This window comes from Antennarius striatus, chromosome 7 (assembly GCF_040054535.1).
Source record: "Antennarius striatus isolate MH-2024 chromosome 7, ASM4005453v1, whole genome shotgun sequence".
Taxonomy (NCBI): Eukaryota; Metazoa; Chordata; class Actinopteri; order Lophiiformes; family Antennariidae; genus Antennarius; species Antennarius striatus.
The window spans coordinates 3,543,253-3,566,656 of record NC_090782.1 but is presented as its reverse complement, the minus strand read 5'-3'; the positions used below and the strand labels follow the sequence as shown (position 1 = coordinate 3,566,656).

The 23,404-nt window shown below is 43.7% G+C and overlaps 2 protein-coding genes across 4 annotated transcripts in view; one reads left to right on the top strand and one right to left on the bottom strand.

Moving 5' to 3' along the window:
- arhgap39 (Rho GTPase activating protein 39) overlaps window positions 1-9,062 on the top strand; it is a 60,265-nt gene extending 51,203 nt beyond the window's left edge. The window contains exons 9-11 of the mRNA XM_068319086.1: window positions 71-162; window positions 1,505-1,674; window positions 6,495-9,062. Of these exons, the coding sequence (XP_068175187.1) occupies window positions 71-162; window positions 1,505-1,674; window positions 6,495-6,689 (457 nt within the window). The 3' untranslated portion in view covers window positions 6,690-9,062. The remainder of the gene's footprint in view (window positions 1-70; window positions 163-1,504; window positions 1,675-6,494) is intronic.
- A 271-nt stretch (window positions 9,063-9,333) lies between these two features.
- Window positions 9,334-23,404, bottom strand: part of lrrc41 (leucine rich repeat containing 41) — a 37,310-nt gene continuing 23,239 nt past the window's right edge. For 2 of the 3 annotated variants that reach the window (XR_011036720.1, XR_011036719.1), the window contains exons 11-12: window positions 22,822-22,973; window positions 21,936-22,479 (exon numbers count right to left, since the gene is read on the bottom strand). Coding sequence is in view for 1 of the 3 variants with exons in the window: in XM_068319087.1 (XP_068175188.1) it covers window positions 11,751-11,970 (220 nt within the window). In the remaining 2 variants the exon portion in view is untranslated. Of the gene's footprint in view, window positions 11,971-21,935; window positions 22,480-22,821; window positions 22,974-23,404 lie in introns of those variants that run through there. The other variant, XM_068319087.1, reaches the window with a different exon arrangement.

Genomic DNA, 23,404 nt, shown 5'->3' with positions numbered 1-23,404 from the left:
ACTGTATAGAGATCATAAGAGCCAGCCTCAAACAGAGGTCAAATGCAACTAGCCTGTGTGTCATCCCCAGGGTGCCAGGGGACATAGATGAAGTCAATGCCCTCAAACTGCAAGTGGATCAATGGAAAATCCCCACAGGACTTGATGATCCACACATTCCAGGTAAATATCCTGGATGAACATACTGTTACAGCTGGTTTTCTGTGACTCTGTCCTGGTTCCTGACACCAACTATCTTGGATAGTTGGTGTCAGGGTCACAAGATCAATGACTCCCTCACTCTCTCGCTGACTGTGGCTTAGTGGTAGAACCAATCCAATGATCACGAAATCAGCGGTTTGATTCCCGCTCCTGCCCAGCCACTGTGCACTGACAGTGCACTGTCTGTGCACTGACAGTGGGAGGTGTCAGCTCACCCCGGAGCACTGCCGAGGCACCACTGAGCGAGGCGCCGTCCCCTTTTACAAGTTGCTCATTAGGTTGCACCAAGCAGGTGCTGCCTGCCTACTCTACCTCCCACTGCATGCCTACAGGCCCCTTTGTGTGTGTGTGTGTGTGTGTGTGTGTGTGTGTGTGTGTGTGTGTGTGTGTGTGTGTGTGTGTGTGTGTGTGTGTGTGTGTGTGTGGTGTGTGTGTGTGTGTGTGTGTGTGTGTGTGTGTGTGTGTGTGTGTGTGTGTGTGTGTGTGTGTGTTCAGGGCCTGTACACACTAATATATATACTGTATATGCATGTGGTTGATTACTAGAGTGTGCTACTAATTTCCCCTCAGGGATTTTATTCAGTATATAAAATAAAATAAAATACGATTCTTTAATCATAATATAATATAATATAATATAATATAATATAATATAATATAATATAATATAATATAATATGGCTCCAGCTCCCCGTGACCCGCGCAAGCAGGTGAAGCGGTTAGTGAAAATGAATAATATAATATCATATAACATAGTATGATATAATACAGTATAATATATTGACCTGATATTTATAAAGCTATGTCAGTCAGAGGACCTTTAATCGTGATGGTTTTCTTAGGTATTGATTTAGAGACTAAAGAAACAGAGAGAACTCAATTGACAGTTGGGTGAAAACAAGACCAAAATCTTTTAAATACTGACAGTAATAAAAAACTGAGGGCAGTACAATGGCGCAATGGGTAGCGCTGTTGTCTCACAGGAAGACGATTCCAGGTTCTTATTTTGTGCGGAGTTTATATGTTTTCCCTTTGTCTGTGTGGGTTCTTTCTGGGTTCTCCAGTTTCCTCAAGCCTCCAGAAACATGCACTTCTCTTGGTTGGTCAATTCCAACTTTTCCATAGCTATGCGGGTATGTGTAAGTTGCTGTCTTTCGTTTGTGTCTCCGTGATGCACTGGCACCGTGTCCAGAGTGTCCCTGCCTTGTGCCTGTAAGTCCACTGGGATAGGCTACAGTCAAAATGACTTTATTTAGTGCACACACAGGTTTCAAACATGCTTTTTGTCTCTGTGTTTCCCAAGCATCTTTGCTGAAGCTCTGGTATAGGGAGCTGGAGGAGCCACTGATTCCTCATGAGTTTTATAATGAGTGTATCAATCACTATGACAACCCTGAAGCAGCTGTCAATGTGGTGCTGGGTCTGCCACACATCAACAAACTGGTGCTCTGCTACCTCATCCGTTTTCTACAGGTAACCAACTCATCAAAACTACATTACAAAGAAATTTGCCTGTGGGCCTGACAGTTGACACTTGGAGTTTGGTATTGATAACTGATAATTGTTTGATTATTATGAGACCAAGCAGATGCTATTACAAAATATGACAAGTGCAAAAATACATTTAACCATAACAGTAATTACTTTTAAAATTAGGCCAAATATATTATAAACACCATACTCAGAATTAGGTAGTGTGACTCAAACTCAGTTCAAGTATACCATAACACAAAACAGGAAGTTAGAGGCCACATTGCACCGGTTCAAGCATTAGTTCTATTCCCATGCATGGCCCTCTGCTGCATGTCTACCTCCACACACTAATTTTAAAAAGATCAGTTAGGATTGTCGAATATTCCGAGCAGCAGCCTAGAATACAGTGAAATTGTGATTTTCAAATGTCATTATTGATACCTTTTTGATAAATTTCATAGACATGGGGTTTACATGGTGCCAGAATATGTAGACTCACAATGTATTTATTGTGTATGTGCCTTACATCACCTTCATAATTACATCACCTACATCATCAATGTAGCCGCAAGAGGACACAAGCCAGTGTCTTATTGTGCTGATCCCAAGCCCGGATAAATACAGAGGGTTGCGTCAGGAAGGGCATCCGGCAGAAAATTTTTGCCAAATCAAAGATGCGAATCAAACGTATGACTTCCATACCGGATCGGTCGAAGCCCGGGTTAATAACGACCGCCATCGGCGCTGTTGACCTACAGGGCGCCGGCGGAAATTGGATTACTGTTGGTCGAAGAAGGAGAGAAGGAAAGTGCGTTCGCACGAAGAAAGAGAAGAGGAGCGCCAACAGTATAGGACTAAGAGTAGACACCTTGAATGTTGGAACTATGACAGGAAAAGGTAGAGAGTTGGTTGACATGATGCAGAGGAGGAAGGTAGACATACTGTGTATCCAGGAGACCAGGTGGAATGGTAGCAAGGCTAGAAGTTTAGGAGCAGGTTTCAAGTTGTTCTATCCTGGTGTAGATGGGAAGAGAAATGGAGTAGGAGTTATCTTGAAGGAGGAATTTGTTAGGAATGTCCTGGAGGTAAAAAGAGTGTCAGATAGAGTGACGAGTCTGAAGCTAGAAATAGAAGGTGGGATGATGTTGTTAGTGGGTATGCTCCTCAGGTAGGATGTGAGCTGGAGGAGGAGGAGAAATTCTTGTTGGACTTTGATGAAGTGATGCAGAGCATGCCTAGAAATGAGAGAGTTGTCATTGATGCAGACTTCAATGGACATGTTGGTGCAGGTAACAGGTGATGAGGAAGTGATGGGCAGGTTTGGTATCCAGGAGAGGAACGCAGAAGGACAGATGGTAGTTGCCTTTGCAAAAAGGATGAAAATGGCTATAGTGAATACTTTCTTCCAGAAGAGGCAGGAACATAGGGTGACCTATAAGAGTGGTGGTAGGAGCACACAGGTAGACTACATCTTTGTAGACGGTGTAACCTGAAGGAGATCAGTGACTGCAAAGTAGTGGTAGGTGAGAGTGTAGCCAAACAGCATAGGATGGTGGTGTGTAGGATGACTCTGGTGGTGACGAAGATGAAGAGGGCAAAGGCAGAGCAGAAGACGAAATGGTGGAAGCTAAAAAAGGAAAAGTTGCATGACTTTTAGGAAGGACTTAAGACAGGCTCTGGGTGGCAAGGAGGTGCTTCCAGATGACTGGACAACTACAGCTAATGTGATCAGGGAGACAGGTAGGAGAGTACTTGGTGTGTCATCTGGAAGGAAAGTAGATAAGGAGACTTGGTGGTGGAATGAGGAGGTAGAGGAGTGTATACAGAGAAAGAGGTTAGCTAAGAGGAAGTGGGACAGTGAGAGGACGGAGGAGAGTAGACAGGAGTACAGGGAGCTGCAACGTAAGGTGAAGGTAGAGGTAGCAAAGGCCAAACAAGGGGCTTATGATGACTTGTATGCTAGGTTGGACAGTAAGGAGGGAAAAACTGATCTATACCGGTTGGCAAGACAGAGAGACAGAGATGGGAAGGACATGCAGCAGGTTAGGGTGATTAAGGATAGGGACGGAAGTCTATTGACAGGTGCCAGTAGTGTGATGGGAAGATGGACAGAGTACTTTGAAGAGTTGATGAACGTGGAAAATGAGAGAGAACAAAGGCTAGAAGAGGTGACTGTTGTGGACCAGGGTGTAGCAATATTAGTCAGGATGAAGTGAGGAGGGCACTGAAGAGGATGAAGAGTGGAAAGGCAGTCGGTCCTGATGATATACCTGTAGAGGTTTGGAAGTGTCTAGGAGAGGTGGCAGTAGAGTTTCTGACTGGGTTGTTCAACAGGATCTTAGATACTGAGAAGATGCCTGAGGAATGGAGGAGAAGTGTGCTGGTGCCCATTTTTAAGAACAAGGGAGATGTGCAGAGTTGTGGCAACTACAGAGGAATAAAGCTGATGAGCCATACAATTAAGGTATGGGAGAGAGTAGTGGAAGCTAGACTAATGGCAGAAGTGAACATTTGTGAGCAGCAGTATGGTTTCATGCCAAAAAAGAGTACTACAGATGCAGTATTTGCTTTGAGGATGTTGATAGAGAAGTACAGAGAAGGTCAGAGGGAGCTGCATTGTGTTTTTTATAGATCTGGAGAAAGCTTTTGACAGGGTGCCCAGAGAGGAACTGTGGTATTGTATGAGGAAGTCTGGAGTGGCAGAGAAGTATGTTAGAGCGGTGCAGGACATGTATGAGGACTGTAAGACAGTGGTGAGGTGTGCTGTAGGTGTGACAGAGGAGTTCAAGGTGGAGGTGAGACTGCATCAGGGATCAGCTCTGAGCCCTTCTTGTTCGCTATGGTGATGGACAGGCTGACAGAGGACGTTAGACAGGAATGTCCATGGACTATGATGTTTGCAGATGACATTGTGATCTGTAGTGAGAGCAGGGAACAGGTGGAGGAGAAGCTAGAGAGGTGGAGGTTTGTCCTGGAAAGGAGAGGAATGAAGGTTAGCCGCAGTAAGACAGAGTACATGTGTGTGAATGAGAGGGACCCAAGTGGAAGAGTGAGGCTACAGGGAGAAGAGATCAAGAAGGTGGAGGATTCTAAGTAGTTAGGGTCAACAGTCCATAGCAATGGAGAGTGTGGAAAAGAGGTGAAGAAGCGTGTCCAGGCAGGATGGAACGGGTGGAGGAAAGTGTCAGGTGTGATGTGTGATAGAAGAGTTTCAGCTAAAATTAAAGGAAAGGTGTACAAAACTGTGGTGAGACCAGCGATGTTGTTTGGTCTAGAGACAGTGTCACTGAAGAAAAGACAGGAGAAAGAGCTGGAGGTAGCAGAGATGAAGATGCTGAGGTTCTCTCTGGGAGTGACCAGGAAGGATAGGATCAGGAATGAGTACATCAGAGGGACAGCACATGTTAGAGGTTCTGGAGATAAAGTCAGAGAGGCCAGACTGAGATGGTTTGGACATGTCCAGAGGAGAGATAGTGAATATATTGGTAAAAGGATGCTGAGTTTTGAACTGCCAGGCAGGAGGCCTAGAGGAAGACCAAAGAGGAGGTTTATGGATGTAATGAGGAAGGACATGAAAGTAGTTGGTGTGAGAGAAGAGGATGCAAAGGACAGGGCTAGATGGAGGCAATCGATTCGCTGTGGCGACCCCTGAAGGGAAAAGCCGAAAGGAAAAGAAGAAGTGCCTTACATCACCTTCACAAAAGATTTGAAAAAAGAAAATTCAGATTGTAGGGTTTTGTCCAAATCTCTTACTCTTTACTATTTCCTTTGGGCGTGTCCCATTAGAGGTCACCACAGTGTGTCATCATTTTCCTTGACAGCCTCTATCCTCATCTTTAACACCAACTGCACTTTTGTCTTCCTCACTACATCCATCCACCTTTTTTTAGTCTTCTTCTTGCCCTCTTTCCTGGAAGCTCCATCCTCATTACCTTCTACCAAGATACTCACCATCTCTCCTCTGGACGTGTCCAAACCATGATAGTCTCTCAAATTTTGTCTTTCCTCTGATGAACTAATTTCTGATCCCATCCAACCGGATCACTCCTAGAGAACCTCAAAATCTTCATTTCATCAACCTCCAGTTCCGCTTCCTGTCTTCTTTCCAGCAGCATTGTCTCTAATCCGTCCATCATGGCTGTTCTCACCACTGTCTCTAATCCGTCCATCATGGCTGTTCTCACGACTGTCTCTAATCCGTCCATCATGGCTGTCCTCACCACTGTCTTTAATCCGTCCACCCCTCCACATGTCTGCACTGGCATCTTGTCATTGAAGAGAAGTTCGCAGAGTATCAGTACTAGCAAGATGTTCAGAATCCCCTAAAAACATAAACAAATGAGCTGTTTGAATACCCGGTCTAACAAGCTACCACTAGAGCAGAATACAAAACACCATGGCACGTGTACCTGTGTTGGTTAAATGCCAATGCCAGACAACCAGTATCTAATATCTAATATCAGTATCTAATCGACTTCTATGATCCGCATGAGAACACATGGGGATGAGCTGTTTACATCTGGGGAAGGACACTGCCTCCTTTTTTTCCTTCACCTCACACCCCAATAGGATAATTAGCCAGATAGAGTTTGGCGCTACTGCCGCTAGTGTTCTTGAGAAATATGATTGCTAAGAGACATGTATAAATAGTTTTGTAGGTTATTAAAAATGCATGTTAGGGATGCACGTTGTTTGAAATAGACCAGACAAGCCAGTTAGTACTAATTGTACTATATGCGGGTCAGATGGAAACCTTTAACATTACTGCAAACAACTTTAAAAGATTAAAACAAAGTTAGCATTATATGTTGTGTGTGCAGGTATTTGCTCAGCCTGCCAATGTGTCTATTACCAAGATGGATGTGAACAACCTGGCCATGGTGATGGCTCCCAACTGTCTACGCTGCCAGTCCGACGACCCCAGGATGATATTTGAGAACACTCGCAAGGAGATGTCCTTCATCCGGGTGCTCATCCAGCAGCTGGACACCAGCTTCATGGATGGGATTCTATAGCCCCTCCCACAGCATGACCCAACTCTCGAACATCACACACACACATTGTTACTGCTGGGTGAACAATTATCTGGTCCAACATACAGTGATCCCTTGTTACTCGCGGTTAATGCGTTCCAGGACCACCCGCAATAAACAAAATTCCACGATACAGCGACAAACTATTTTATTATTTACAGTAATTTAAACGTTTATGAACCCTCCCCATACTGATGTTAAACCACCTTATTTCTGTATTACCTTTCTCCACACTCATATAGATTGTTTGAAGCACTTTTAAGAGTTTCTTTAATGCACAGAAGTGTGTGTGTTCCGTGAGTATCAGAAAGCAGTGCACTTCCGGATGCTGTCAGCCAATAGAATGCACGTACAGTATCACATGACTACCTACTAAAAATCCGCAATATGGTGAAGCCAGGCATCCTGAAGCGCGGATATGCGGGGGATTAATGTATTTCTTTTCTGGAACTAAAGAAGCTTCCATTTTTTGAGTTTGTCCATTGTTTCCAGTTGACCAGCTGTTATTTTTTAATGCATTCTGACTAGAAAAATGTAAGTACATGAGTTCCATGGTTTTTATATGATAGCAGTACTGTATGTGCCTTCACATAAAGTATACCATGGTTTGACCGAACATTACAATTGGCCCCATCTACCAAGTAGCTCCAGTGACCACAACAGTTGGAACACAGAAGTTACACAAGCTAGCTGGCAGTTGCTATAGCAACATCACTTCAGGAAAACAGGCAAAAATTTGTGTGTTTTTTTTAACCATTTTTGAAGCTACCATTCCAAGCTGCTGATCACACAATAATGGAGGTTTACAGCACCTCCTTGTCTCCTGTGTTAAACCAATCCCAGTCAAGGTTCCTCTTGTCCTGTGGAAGAACATCAATTTTATTTTTTATTTACTTTATTTTTTAATTTCATTAACTGTATTAACCCCGGAAAGGAAATGAAGAATCCACTCTACACACAGATTAGTAGGTACATGCATATATATAGTGACAAGATAACTAAAACATTCCTCAAACAGTTTTATTAGGACTTCAATGTGGGGTTTTCTCTGTTCTAAAATTGCTTAATGGGTGTTAGGATCACGTTGGGTGTTTGGGTCATATCAGTTCTGCTCTTTGAGGTGGTTACTAGAACTATCTCCTGACGAGTCCCATCCTGTAATACTCCGGGAGTGACCAGAATTGTCATTTCACAGGAACAGGGATGTTAAGGGGGATTATATATGAGTAAAACCCCCAGCTGTTACCAAGGAAACCAAGTTATAGCCCATGGAAAACCACTTTGATTGCCAAATGAAATTAGTAGACTTTTTTTATCTAGTGGGTAATGTTCGTTATTAGTAATCAATGGAGTCCACAGAGCTAGCCATTATAACCAGGATATATTATCAACAATATAGTAGTGAAAGAGGACATGAAGGTAGTTGGTGTGAGAGAAGACGATGCGTAAGACACAGTTAGATGGAGGCAACTGATTCGCTGTGGCAACCCCTGAGGGGAAAAGCAGAAAGGAGAAGAAGAAGATATTAACAACATAAACATACAGTATAAAGTAATCAACAGTGATCGCATCCTTTTTCTTGGGTTCATGTTAGATTCCATGGAGCATAATAACTGATATTTCTCTGTTCCCCCCACGTACAAAAACACATGGACACACAATCGCAGAAGGACATACAAGTTACGCACTTTCAGCACATTCAGGCACTAAATTACAGTACCAAGTCACTCCTCTGCCATGTAAAAGAACACAAACTACTATGAAGCGCATTAACACGTTACACAGATGTTGTCACAAGGTGTTTGACTCTCCTGCAGATACACTGACTGTCCAGTAGGTCCAGCACCAGTAAACTGTCACACCAGATTAGACACTGTTTACAGGGACTGTAGCTCAACGGCTTTGATATTATCATATGCCTAAAGCTGGTAAACCTGTACAGTGTTATGTGTGTGTGTGTGTGTGTGTGTGTGTGTGTGTGTGTGTGTGTGTGTGTGTGTGTGTGTGTGTGTGTGTGTGTGTGTGTGTGTGTGTGTGTGTGTGTGTGTGTGTGTGTGTGTGTGTGTTTGCATGCGTGTTTGCGTGCGTGTGTGTGGTGGTGGTGGTGGGAGTCAGGGGCATAAAGAAACACAGTAATTAAAATCAAGAGTGAGCACTTGCTTTCAGCCTTTATCTCCTACATCTGACACCTGGATGGGGTTAGGGTCCGCCTGTGACAAATGATTGGTTGCATCAGGTGTTCATGGAGTCCCTTCATCACATTTCTCAGTTTGAAGATCCTAGATTCATTTCCATCTCTTCCACCTGAGATGAAAGTAGGAGATGTTGACTCACTGTATTTTAAAAATTAAAGTCAGTGATTGTTCATACATAGTCTGCCACCATGGCTTCATGGTGGCAGACTATGTATGAACAATAGTTCAACTGAAGGTGGTGTTGACCTAAGCAGATACAGGAGGACAGCAGGAACATCAGCAGTGCCAATGAGGTTACACCCCACTTCCCCCAACACAAGTGGACACACACACACCCACACACACCCACACACACCCACACACACACACACACACACACACACACACACACACACACACACACACACACACACACTAACACACACACACACAAACACACACACACACACACACACACACACACACATTCTCCAGCACTCAAATCATGTGTGAATGTTTTTCCACCATTGTTTAGACTGAGCAATGAACAGAAACTGTTTTTTTCTGCATTCAGCAGTACTGTATTTCAGTCTTATTTTGTAAAAATGTTATTTATTATTTGATAAATTTGCTGTCAAGATGTTGTATTCTAAGGTCCTGTGTTTTTGTCACGGCATACATGTGTCTGCCACTTGTAAACATCATCCATAACATATGTATGCACAACAGTGTGAATGAAGTAGAGCGTTAATCTGGTGTCAGCAGACCTGTTCCACTGCTGGATCCATGGATGATTGACAAACAACAACATGGACTCAAGGTTCTGATAATACAGCAATCATCGAGCCTTCTTTTTTGTCAAGGTATGGTGATGATGACGATGACGATTATGGTGTGTGTGTGTGTGTGTGTGTTTATAATGTGACAAATATCACAGACAAAATGTACATTTTTACAGGATGACAATGTACATTTTTTGCTTTGTCATCCTGAGACAGAGGTCAACTGTCAGTCAACAGCAGCCACCAACAATCTAGGTCTGATCAGACTAACTGCTAGATAGGTCATCTTACACTGGTTATCAGAACGAAGCCCCTTCATAGGTGGAGTTTGTGGTTTCTAATCCAATTTGACCAAATTTAATTCCATATGCTCTAATACGAGAATTATCTACACAACAGGACCAAAACATTTATTCAGGAAAGTGAAAGTTTGTATTAAAAGCTTCACTGGTTAAAGTGATTGTCAACATGATTTGCTTTTTTCATTTCAAGGGAAGTGTCGCCTGAACTTAAATCTTTGTAAAAGCAAGCATAACCCGTTTTGACCGAACACTCTTTTGGACGAGTGAAATCTGGATTGGTCAACATAACAGTCTCACATACTTCATTAATATGAACACTGCCCAAACCCTTCACCAACTTTCATGGAAATTGTTTTCCCTAATTACCTTGCAACATTAAATGAAAGCGTTAAAAAAAAATCCGATTCATGCCTGTCCAGGCCTGCACCAAAAATTTAAAAGGATTTTTTCTTGGCCCATCCTCCATCCACCTATAGATCTAAATGAAAATGCTTGTCCATTTCACTGAGGGTTTATCCCAGTAATGAAACAGCAGGTTGGGACTAAAATGTCTTGAATAAAATCTTTACCTTATTTCACACAGAGAAAAATGAGCGTTAGACGACCGTAGAATGTTGAACAGCACAAATATTTGAAGGACATCAGTGTTCCACCTTGTTCTGTTCCCTCTAACATTTCACGCCACCTGCAACATCAGTTCCTGAACATGTTAGTGTTCAGGTGTTTTCACAATACGGTAATCATTTCTCCAAATGAAGGCGAGCTCATCTGCTCCAGTAGCCAAATCAGAATCCCTCAAACAACGTGCGCCCTTATTTGACTTCTTTGTGAAATGTTAAGTAAATGACAAAATAATTTCCAACCATTTGATACATAAGAAGCCTTAGTTAGTGCAAGATTGGTGAGCATGTTAATGTGGTGTATTTGGATACATATGTGGTGTTTGTGAGAATGTCTGTTTTATATGAGATGGTTGTAAATAAATCAAGCTAATCAACCATTTAGCATGCAGATGTTGGGTGTTCACTCTCAACTTAACTAAAATATCAAAATAAGGAAAGTAAAGAGAATTTACAGAAAGTGTCACATTCTTTAGCTTCAAAAGTCTAACACAAGTCTTTGGAATCTGTTTTTTCTAACAATAGTCTTCTGGATAACAGGGAAAGGAGGCAACGGTGATGCTTGTCTTCATCTTGATGTCACTCTTCCATGCTTTACATCCTTTCTTTATATCACTACTATGCTCACTCTGTCCAAGGGAAGACTGGAATTGTAAAGTTGGATTAATAAATGATTCAAACATCAAACAAGCATGTGATGCTCCTTTTTATCCATCAGTCTTAATGATATGCAATCAACACAAATTTACATTCAGGAAAGCACAAAGCACAAAGCAAAGCATCAGTCAGCATGTTTATGACAAATATGATCAGAACCCCTAAAAGGATTCTTCTAGCTTTGTGGACTTTTCTGCTCTCCATCTGTATGTCTGGTCCAGTATGTTCACTCAAATCACAATGGAGGTTACAATGCAGTGACTAGACAGTGGAGAAGGGACTCAGACTGCCAGATATTAGAATATTTTATGGCTCGTCGGTGTTGTTCTCTTATTTGAAGATCCATTGCAGTGTGCTTGATGAATCCACGTTATGCCTCCTGAGCAGGGGTAGCACCACTACGTGAATGTGTGTGAATGCAGGCTAGCAGGCTGTCATTCTTCACTCAACAAGAAAATTTGAGGCCAACTCTTTCCACCGATCTTGGCAGGTGTTCCTCTGGCTAGGTTCACATGTTGCTGATGTGGTCTGCCATCGTGTTGGTAGATATCCATCCCTCAACAAGTACAACACAGTACTGCTGGAGCCCCTCAATTGCAGTGTTCCATGTATCAGGATCTCGATCACCTGGGTTCTTCCTGAGGTCAAGGGTCACCTGGTGTTGAGGATGATGTGTCCTGAGTCTGTTCATGAACTCCAGAAGGTCAGCAGGCTGAATGAAGTTTGAACTGTTCAGGACAAAAGAACCACAAGGAGATCATGAGTTAAATTTTCATTCAAAATACAAAAGCAGTGTTTCTTGAGAGTCTTGTATTCAAAATACCAAGTAAAATTCCAAAATCACATTCAGCCATAGTGTGGAGAACTGTGTGGTGTATGTTCAGATGTAACTGAATTGACACTGTTGCAGAAGAAAATAGGAGTTATAAAAGAAATTACCCTTATTGCGTTAATGTGCGCACATTTTACAATAAACTATATTGGAAAGGTAAAAACTGGAGTATGCACTATAAATACCAGGGTCTAGTCAGGTACTTGTTTCAGACGAGTATCCGGTACGGATAACGCATTTCTGACTAGCACAATACGAGTACAAATGTTCAATACCCGTGCTCGAAAGATCCTCATTACTGACTGTCTTCACGCTCCGTGATTGGCCAGTCACACACAGCGCCCGCCCCTCCCTACAAAGACTGCAGCCAGAGCAGTGCTTCCTGTCGCTGTCCCACTCTCGCACACACACAGAAAATGACTGATCTCTCTGTCCTTAAGTTTTCTTCAGCTTGCCTCTATAGATAGATAGATAGATAGATACTTTATTAATCCCGGAGGAAATTGCATATATCCACTGCTCAGGCATTACTTAACAAATAATACTGGATAAACACCAGGAGAAAAGGAAACACTGACATCACAGGACATACCACAAGACATACATTACACTAACAGACAGGCACATGCAGCACTAACAGGACTTATATACTAAACTATAACTAAAATATAAACAGTATAAAATTTAAAATATTACAGTATTAAAATATAAACAGTATAAAATAAAATCTAAACAGTATAAAATTGAATTAAAATATAAAAACAGTATAAAAAATAAATAAATAAATTTTATATATATATATATATATATACAACAGTATAAAATTAAATTTAAATTAAATTAAATCCATTTTCAACCCCGTGCTGACCTCGCCACCTCCCCCCCGCTCCTCCTGAGAGAGTCATTGTACCCCCTGATGGCACGGGGCACGAAGGAGGACCTCAGCCTCTCTGTGGAGGCGCTGTGTGACAGCAGTCTGCCGCTGAAGGTGCTTCTCTGCTGGGAGAAGGTGGTGTGTAGGGGGTGCCTGGTGTTGTTCATGATGGCCTTAATTTTAGACATGGTCCTGCTCTCCAGAAGCATATCCACAGAGTCCAGGCTCAGCCCGACCACTGAGCCCGCTCTGCGGATGAGTCTGTTCAGACGGTCCATATCTCTTTTCCTGGCCCCCCCACCCCAACACACAATGGCGTATGACAGCACACTGGAGACTACGGACTGATAGAACATGAAAAGGAGCTTAGGACAGATGTTGAAGGAGGCCAGCCTCCTTAGGAAGTACATCCTGCTCTGCCCCTTCTTGTACACACAGTTGGAGTTGAGTGACCAGTCCAGTCTGCTGTCTAGCTGCAGTCCCAGGTACTTATAGTTTTCTACCACCTCCACCTCACTGCCATTGATGATCACCGGCTGTGGAGAGGGAGGTGCCCGCCGGAAATCCAGAACCATCTCCTTTGTCTTGGAGACGTTGAGCTGGAGCTGGTTCTGTTGGCACCACTCCACGAAGTCAGCCACCAATGCCCTGTACCCCCCCTCATCACCCTCCCGGATACATGCCACTATCGCGGTGTCATCGGAGTACTTCTGTATGTGGCATGTATCCGAGTTGTGCTTGAAGTCTGATGTGTAGAGGGTGAAGAGAATGGGGGATAGAACGGTCCCCTGTGGCGCCCCCGTGCTGCTGGTCACCATAGAAGACAAGCAGTCCCCCATACGGACGTACTGGGGTCTGTCCGTTAGGTAGTCCGTAATCCAGCTCACGAGGTAGGGGTCCACAGCCATGGAGGTCAGTTTATCCTGCAGGAGCTGGGGCTGGATGGTGTTGAAGGCACTCAAAAAGTCGAAGAAGAGCACTCTGACGGCACAGCCCCCGGCGTCCAGGTAGGAGAGTGTGCGGTGGAGGAGGTACATGACAGCATCGTCAACCCCAACCTTGGCCTGATAGGCAAACTGGAGAGGGTCCATAGCACCCTGCACCTGTGGACGCATGAGCTCCAGGACCAGTTGCTCTAGGGTCTTCATTACGTGGGAGGTAAGAGCGACCGGTCGGTGGTCGTTGAGCTCAGTAGGGCGTCCTTTCTTGGGTACAGGGACAATGCAGGAGGTCTTCCACAGTGACGGGACCCTCCCCAGCCGCAGACTGAGGTTGAACAATTGTTGCAGGGGGTCCCCTAGTTCCGAAGCACAGGCTCGAAGGAGTCTTGGGGAGACCTTATCTGGTCCAGCCGCCTTGTAGGGACGGAGCCTCCTCAGCGTTGTCGTCACCAGGTCTGCAGTGATGATGGTCTCGGTCGTGGTGGGAGCAGGAGGTTGTGGCGAGGTTGGAAGTCCAGTGGTTGAGGTGGGGCCGTTGAGCTTCGCAGTTCTTGGAGTGGGCTCGGGAGAAGTGGCAGGGGTGGAAGGAGAGGAAGCACAGGAGGAGGGAGCATCAGTGGAGCGGTCTGTAGGGCCAGGAGAGGCCTGTAGGCCAGGAGAGGTCTGTAGGCCAGGAGAGGCCTGGGACGAGGAGCCGGGAGTGGTGGGGGAGCTGAACCGATTGAAAAAGCTGTTAAGTTCATTCGCTCGTTCAATATTCCCCTCCACAGTGCTGCGCCCTTTCCCGTGTCCGGTGATAGTTCTCATCCCATTCCAGACCTCCCGCACTTGGTTGCGCCCCAGCTGCTTCTCCAGCTTCCTCCTGTACGCCTCCTTGGCCTCCCTCAGGCAGAGTCTCACTTCCTTCTGGGCCTTCCTCATCTCCTCCTCGTTCTTGCTCCTGAACGCCCGCTTCTTCCTGTTCAGGACAGCCTTGACTTCCTTTGTTACCCATGGTTTGTTGTTGGGGTAACACCTGATTGTCCTGACAGGGGCCACGGTGTCCACACAGAAGTTTATGTAGTCTGTAAAACACTGAGCTGCCCCCTCAATGTCTTCCCCATGTGAGCCCACAATAACATCCCAGTCGGTGATCTGGAAGCAGTTCCTCAGCATCTCCTCTGCTTCCGGGGACCACCTCCTGACCTGTCGTGTTGTTGCTGGCAGCCGTTTCACCAGCGGGATGTAGGTGGGCTGTAGGTACACTAGGTTATGGTCTGATTTACCTAGTGGAGGGAGGGGGGTGGCGGTGTATGCCTCCTTAGCATTAGTGTAGAGCAGATCGATGGTTCTGTTCTTCCGTGTGGGACAGTCTACACACTGGACCATTGTGGGGAGAGATGAGTCCAGGGTGACGTGGTTAAAGTCACCGGTGATGATGACGAGCGCCTCCGGGTGCCGGGTCCGAAGAGCAGAGGTGGTCCCACAGATGGTTTCTCGTGCCGTCTCAGGGTCCGCCCGTGGAGGGATGTAGACGGCGAGGACGATGACGTGTGAGAATTCACGCGCCAGGTAGTAGGGTCTGATGCTAACAGCTGTTAGCTCCAGGTCGCGGTTACACAGTGTTGATTTCACCGTCACATGTCCCGGATGGCACCATCTATCGTTGGTGTAGATGATTAATCCACCTCCTTTCTTCTTACCGGCGGTGTTCGTGTCCCGGTCCGCTCGGACGGAGGAGAAGCCGGTTAGTCGGACGTTAGCGTCCGGCACGTCGCCAGTTAGCCACGTCTCTGAGAACACCAACAAGCTGGTCTCCCGGTAGCGATGATCAGTCCTGCACAGCGCCGTCAGTTCGTCCAACTTGTTGGGTAGAGAGTTCACGTTCCCCGTGATGACGGAGGGGACGGAGGGCTTGACTCTCCTCCGGTTAGCCGCTCTAGCTGTTAGTCTAGTCCTTTCAACGCGACCCGCTCGGCATCCGCGATACCTCCGTCGGAGCTCAGCGGGGATGAGATCGCGTGTTGCGGGGTCTCCTTTGACCCTCATGGACATCAACTCCTCCCTGGAGTACACTAGCATATTACTATACATTATATAATTTTACGTTAGAAAAATACACGCAGAAACATAGAAAAAAACCCGCAAAATTATGCAAACAAACTCGCTCTGAGCAGAGGAAACTGCAGCCTGCTCGCGCATGCGCAGAAGACTATTTCGGTCTATTTAAGGTTACTTGGTGAACTTATTTCTTGTTTTCTTTTGCTGCACATACGCGGTGCATCAAAAGGACCCTGCACACTAAAGAGGTGCTGAAATGTGACAGTGCAACCCCAACAGTCTATCAATGCTAACCGAGGAAAAATGTCTCCATTCTAATCACAATCCACACAGCTGTCAGCATCACAAGTTGTCAGGAGGAGACTGTTATGTACAGTACCACAACAGAACCAAGGTTGGAGTAGATGTGTTTGATCAAAAGGGGAGGAAATACTCAGGGTAAGCTCCAACATGATGATGGCCATTGGTGGTGTTTTGTAATATTCTTAACCTGACTGCAATAAATGCTTTGATCCTGTTTAAGAAATTCACCAATAAGATGATGTCACAGAGGAACCTCACAATGTGACTTGCAAAAAAACTTTGCTCAGGACCAAAAGCCTGACAAATGATGGAGCAAGAGCCCCTTTTGAAGCAGCAGAAGATGGAGAAGAGAAGGCAATGCCAAGTCAAGAATGTGTAAGAGAAATAGAGCAAAAGTGTAAGAAAAATAAAGCAAAGAATAATTGTGTCAAATGTCACAAGGTAGTGGGAGCTGCACAAGGAAGGTACAGGTTACCTTTGTTGACTGTGAGTGATCGGGAGCCATAAGAAAACCATCTTGGCATTGTAACATCAATGTCTCCAGCTGGCTGGCAGCCATCAGAGCATTTTGGATTTTTCATAACAGTTAACAATTTTCATTGTTAAGGTCTAATAGTGACACCAACCTATTTTGAAGCAGGATACATTTGTTTTTATTTCAAAGTTCGAACTTAGATGTGTAATTGTAGAGTAGCTATGTTGGGTCAGTTAAATAAAACATTAAATCATTATAGTTTTAATTTAGTGTCCTGATGTGTTTTCCTAGTCCAACAATTTATTCTTGGATATTTTAATAATAATCCATATTACATACAAATCATATACAAATATATGAATCATGTCCAGCCTATGGTAGTTCTAGGTAGTAATACTCAGATCTCTTTTGTGTTTTTGAAATTTTAATGATCAAACAATGTGAGAATAAAATATACACACATTTAGGAAAAGTCAGGCACCTATTGGTAAACATATTTTTTTAATAACTAAGTTATGACATTGCAAATTGCATACTTTGTCGTTCATAATTTCCTATTGCATGCGTTGAATTCATTAATGTAATTTATGTTCTGAGTTAGTAAAAAACTTGTGAAAATAGTTCCTTTACTATTTTGATCAAAAGCGTTGAATCTCAATTCTGAGGCTTTTCTGTAAATATTCATTCATACACTTAAGAACATTCCTGTTCTGAGTTCATAACAAATTTGTTCTGTAAATATTTTTTGTACTTTTGTGATCAAAAACTGATTTAAATCTCAATTTTGAGACTGTTCTGTAAATTGTTTTAAAATTAACAATAAATATAGCAACTCCTGATCAGTTCATGTCAATTTCAAACTTAAATAATCAGAATCAGAATCAGAATCAGAATCAGAATCAGCTTTATTGGCCATCGTTTGTAAAAAGCAGACGAGGAATTTGTTTCCGGCAGGTGGTGTCTCAAACTGTTCATTCATAACTTAACTATTCTAAATAAATGTAGTGATTTAAGTACCACCCATTTCCGGTCAAACCATAACCACTTCTGGTTTAAGTCCCGCCCGTTCCGAGTACAGATAAGGATACAGACATAAGGATACAGATAATTTAGATGGTTGAACAGATACAGATACAGATAGTTGTGTACTCGCTCATCCCCATTGCAGGAGCCTGTCTGTATTAACGCCTATATTAAAACAACACAGAGTCCTGTGTTCAGTACTCTGATCGCACTCGAGTAAAACGTGTTGGTCAGTCTGGACGTCCGTGCCGTGATGGACCTGTACCTCTTCCCAGATGGGAGCAGTGAGAACAGGCTGTGGGCGGGGTAAGGTTCACCAGCATCACTGGTTATGCTTGTGGCCCTACTCAGACATCTGGTGTTATAGATGTCCAACATAGAGGATAACTCTACACCTACCACCGCTAGCGCCACTATTTCCGTCGGAATGCGCCGAAGCTTGCCGACGGAAATAGCCGAAGTGACCCGAACGCTCCCGATCATTAAATATGCACTCCTCTCATGACCTCCTCTCGTCCAATGAAAAACAGAGATTCTATTTTTACAAGTTAAACCCGCAAATTGCTGTACGACAAGGCGAAGACGATCGATCAAAATAAATTAAGAATCCAGTGTTTTATAGTAAAGTTTGTGTTAAAATGCTAATTGAACAACAAATGGTGAATGCTGAGATGGGGTAGGAGTGGTGACAGACCGTTCAGAAGGCAAATGAAAGATATTATCAATACTTTTTTGTAGTCTTAGACTTTTGATCCCTATGACCGGCAGGAATAACCAGTGACGCATGTAAATGTGTATTCAACTCGCTTGCTATTTTTCATTTCTTTTTAAATTGAAATGAAAAAACATTGTTATCTAATTAAAAACGTTAACAAAACTAAACTATGGCATACCAATGGTGTTGTTGTTGGTGGTGGTCAAAGTTAAAATGTCTTCTAGTCCAAGTAAAACTTACAAGTAAACATTGAGTAATATTTTGTATGACTGTATCTTCACATAGTGAATGCAAGTTTTCAATTGTTGAATCTCACATTTATACCTACATAAAGTAGGATAGAAATAAAAATAGTTAAGCTTGAACTTGTTGACTTTAGTGTATTTTTGTAGGTAAACTGAACAGAACATTTTTCCCTCAGAATGCACCCAAATGCAGGAAAACAACCCCATTTTCCACAAAACTTCCCGGGGGGGACCCCCCCACACACGCCCCCTCGCAACGAGCATTGGACGTCCGCTCTCTGTGCCACTGTGTTGGACACAGAGTATGCCTTTTTGTGGCTTGCTCAATTCTTTTACAATGAGCCACAGTGGCTTCGTCATACTAGCTCCTAGTGCAAGCCCAGCAAAGTGACACTACATGAGCTAATTGCTAAATATATACAGTATGTGCCACATGTCCAAACACCTCAGTGGTTACTTGTTACCAAACTAAAGAAGTAAACATTATATAAAGACCACAGGTAACACCTTTTTTTCCCCACAACAATGGAAGATGTTGCAGAACGAGGAAAAGGGAAGGTGACTATGAGAGGAAGAAAAAGAGCTAAGCGACCCCCTTTGACACCCCTACCAACAATCGTTGAGGAGCCAGACGGTCGTTGGAATGTGAATAGCACTGACCACGCCCCACAGGGTTTATAAGCTGGGACATGATCAGCCACCCTCTGAACTGAAGAAGTCTCTTGGATGAAAGACAAAATGTCTTCAAGAACCTTCTTAACGTCCAGTGGATTGACTTAAACAGCTTTTCGATAGCTAAGGATAGAGAAAGTAGAAGAGTTTAAGGCAAAGGAGAACAACTCATCATCCATCCTCCACTGCTTATCCGTAGTCGGGTCGCGGGGGCAGCAGCTTCAACAGGGAGCCCCAAACTTCCCTTTCCCCGGCCACATCCACCAGCTCTCATTGGGGGACCCCAAGGCATTCCCCAGCTAGTGTTGAGATATAATCCCTCCACCTGGGTCTGCCCTGAGGTCTCCTCCCAGCTGGACGTGGCAGGAACACCTCCCTAGGGAGGCACCCCAGATGCATCCGCACCAGATGCCCAAACCACCTCAACTGACTCCTTTCCACACGAAGGGGTAACGACTCTTTTCCTCTAGCCCCTCGCGAATAGCAGTGTTTCTCACCTTTCTCTAAGGGAGACACCAGCTATCCACCTGAGAAAGCCCATTTCCTCTGCTTGTATCCGCGATCTTGTTCTTTCAGTCATGACCCATCGTTCATGACCATAGGTGAGGGTAGGAATGAAAATTGAACGGTAGATGGAGAGCTTTAACTCTAGGCTTAGCTCCCTCTTTGTGGCAACAGTGCGGTATAGCGACTGCAATACCGCTCCTGCTGCCCCAATTCTCCGTCCAATGTCACGTTCTATTGTTGCCTCACTCGTGAACAGGACCCCAAGATAAAGGGGCCCTATTATGAAAATCACACTTTTTCAGGTCTTTACATATACATAGTGGTCCTCCCTAACCCGACCAACTCCTAGAATCTGGTAATAAACACCTCATCAATAGATATTTGGACTTTTAGGAAGTCATGGCTCTGAAAGACTCAATTCGACCACAAAGCGCTGGAATAGGCATTCTTGACATCAGACTTTGCACTCTGTGCTATTGGATAGAGTATTGGACGATATGGATTGGTGGACATGCTCAAGGGCGTGGACGATATGGATTGATTGACACGCCCAAGGGCGTGGCCATCCCCAAGACGGAGTTCTTTGTGTTGGACGTGAGGCAGCAGTCTGTTGAAATGGCGCCCGTGAGAAAGAGACAGGGTAGTTGCTCAGTTGTTGATTGTACAAATCAAAACCAGTGTTTATTTTTAATCCCATCCAATGAAGAACAGAAGAGACCGTGGTTGCATTTCATTTTTAATGGCTATCTGCAGTTACATCGCCTGCACGTTTGTTTGTGTGTGGAACGACTTCACTCCAGCCTGTTTTAGCAATGAGGGTCAGTACCGACGGGGCTTTCCCTGAGACTGATCCTCATTCAAGGATCACTCCCAACCATACGGGTCCAAGGAACTGCACCCCGGTTACTGGTAAGTCTCACCACATTTATCTTTTTTTGCAGTTGTCTGTTAGCATGGGTGATCAATTGCTATTTGGCTAATTAGGTAGTGCTGCTTTGTTTCGTGTTTGCGTGTGCGTGCTCCAACGTGTGTGCTTGCTAAACCTACAGTATCTAGGTACAATGCACCAGAGTTGGGCTCACATTTTATCTTTTTTCTTTTTGTCGGTTAGCATGAAGGAAGTCATGCTATGCTAGGCTATGTAGGGAGGTCTCCTTTGTTTCGCGTTTGCGTATTGCATGTGTGTGCGTGCACTCCCACACGTGTGTGTGTGCTGGCCTACAGTATAAAGCTAAAACGCACGTAAGTTGGTTCATATTTTCTTATTGTTAGCCTGAATGAAGTCATGTTATGCTAGGCTATGTAGGGAGGTCTCCTTTGTTTCGAGATTGCGTGTTGTTTCCACACGTGTGTGCGTGCCGGACCTACAGTATAAAGCTAAAACGCACAGTAAGTTGGTCTCATATTTTCTTTTCTATTATCTGTCAAGATAAATAAAGTCAACTTATGCTAGGCTAAGTAGGGAGTTGTGCTTTGTTTCGTATTGTGTGTGTGCGCGCACGTGTTAGAGTCGATTGTTTGTTGGTCGTCATAGCGACAAGGCACACAGGTCTGTCCTCCTTATCCAAAATCAGAACACTGGTGTCCTGAAATTAGTGTCCCTCTTCCTTGTGCATCCTTTCAGCCTACAGCTTCAAGGGACGTGCCATGCCAAACTGACCCAGTGGACACTCATACTGTTGGTACACAGCTGTCCTGCAGGACTCTTCATTCCCACTATTGAAGTAAAGGTATGTACAAGTCATATTCCATACAATGTTTTAATAAAATTGGTTACACTCATTTTCTAAATATTGTTGTCTACATGTGTTATTGAATGCACATGTGTTGATAGTAGTTCAGTAAAAAATAAGAGTGTTGTGTATTGAAATTTTTCAGCAAGACAGTAAGTGAAGACTTTAGTATAAAAAAATTTGAGACATTTTCATGTATGTCATATATTGCTTTGGCTCCTTATTTCGTTACGTTTGGTGTACCCCTCTACAAGATCCACTTTCCAAAGGCTTTTGAAGGGACAATGCACAGTCAAACCTCACAAGACAGAGCCAACATTCTGTTAGTGTTGCAATATTTTAATATTTCAAACAAACATGTTTTGAAATTCTGTTGGTAATTGTTAGCAACAAAACACAGTAAAAAGTAACCATACAAATAAATAAATTAGTAGCAAGTACCAGGATGTATTTTGAACACAATTTTTCTAAACAGAGAAATGAATCAAACAACATCAATAACAGTAAAGATCTATCATTGAGTTTAATTGAACAGGTTTTGTAGCTGACATGTTGGACCTCATATGTGACAAAGTCTTGGTGGACCCCGTGCCATACACAAATGAGATGTTGTCCATTCCTCTCCCCGAGAATCTGTCTGCCCAGTATGAGCGTCCGGACAAGGAGGAGGTCATTGCCAGCTACATGACCAGGTTTAACCAAAACTATGCTTCGTCTAAATCCAGCGTAGTGGCCTTTGTCTTCAGGAAACTCCTGGCGTATGTGAACCTGGTGTATGTGAAGGACCACACACGCTGGGATGACAACCCAGATTCTGCACCCTAAGTAGCCCCAGCACCAGCCAAAAAAGGTGCAATAGGCCAGATGTCTGCACCATCTACAGAAAAAGGACACAAAATTATTTATTTCAATGTTTTCAATCCTGAGTATTACAACTGTTGTTGATTTCCTGACAGGATGGCTGTGTTCTCATTATTGTTATTGGATGTATTGTTTTATTTAAATAAATGCTTGTATATGTCAACAGAAATGGATTGTGAATACCAAAAAATGTTCAACATGTCTATTAATAAGAGAAAAATCAAGTGTCACAAATACAATATATTAGACTTTGTTGTACCTATATATGTCTTGTTACTGCATTAATGAAGGAATGCCTAATGAAGCAAAATAAGACATAACTAGTTTTTATTCCGACATTTTTCAAAGAACGACTTACCGATGTAGTGGTCTCAGACGTGAAGGGCCATACTCGGCCCTCAGTACGTGACCGGCCGTTTGTAGGGTGTACATGTTTAGGCACACAGGCTGGAACCCAGGATGTCGAGTCATGCACGGAACATCATCAACCTCCTGCAGACGGCTCCTAACCTACAGTGAAAAACAAAGTAGCCGAATACCGTAGAGACATAACTTTGTGGTTTAGCTGTGAGCTTGCTACTTGTATCTCCAAACAGATGTTTTCTGCTTCTGTTGGCATACATTCACAGTGTCCACAGGAACACTGGAATAGAGCAGATAAAGGCATCACTGCAATATGGTTACATCATTTCACCATTAACCTAGTGTGATGGTGGCAGGTGTTAGCTCCGTGTCTCTTGTCACAGAGGACTGCCTCATATATTTAGCAGCTTAGTAACGGGTTAAATCAATGTGATAGAAAATAAAGTAACAGCCGTGAGCAGAAGCTAGCATTAGCCACATGGTAATAACTATCAGAACCACCATCAGACTTTACTGTCACTGATAGAAATACAGCAACTTTTTAACAGTAAACACATCTGTACATATACAAAATACAT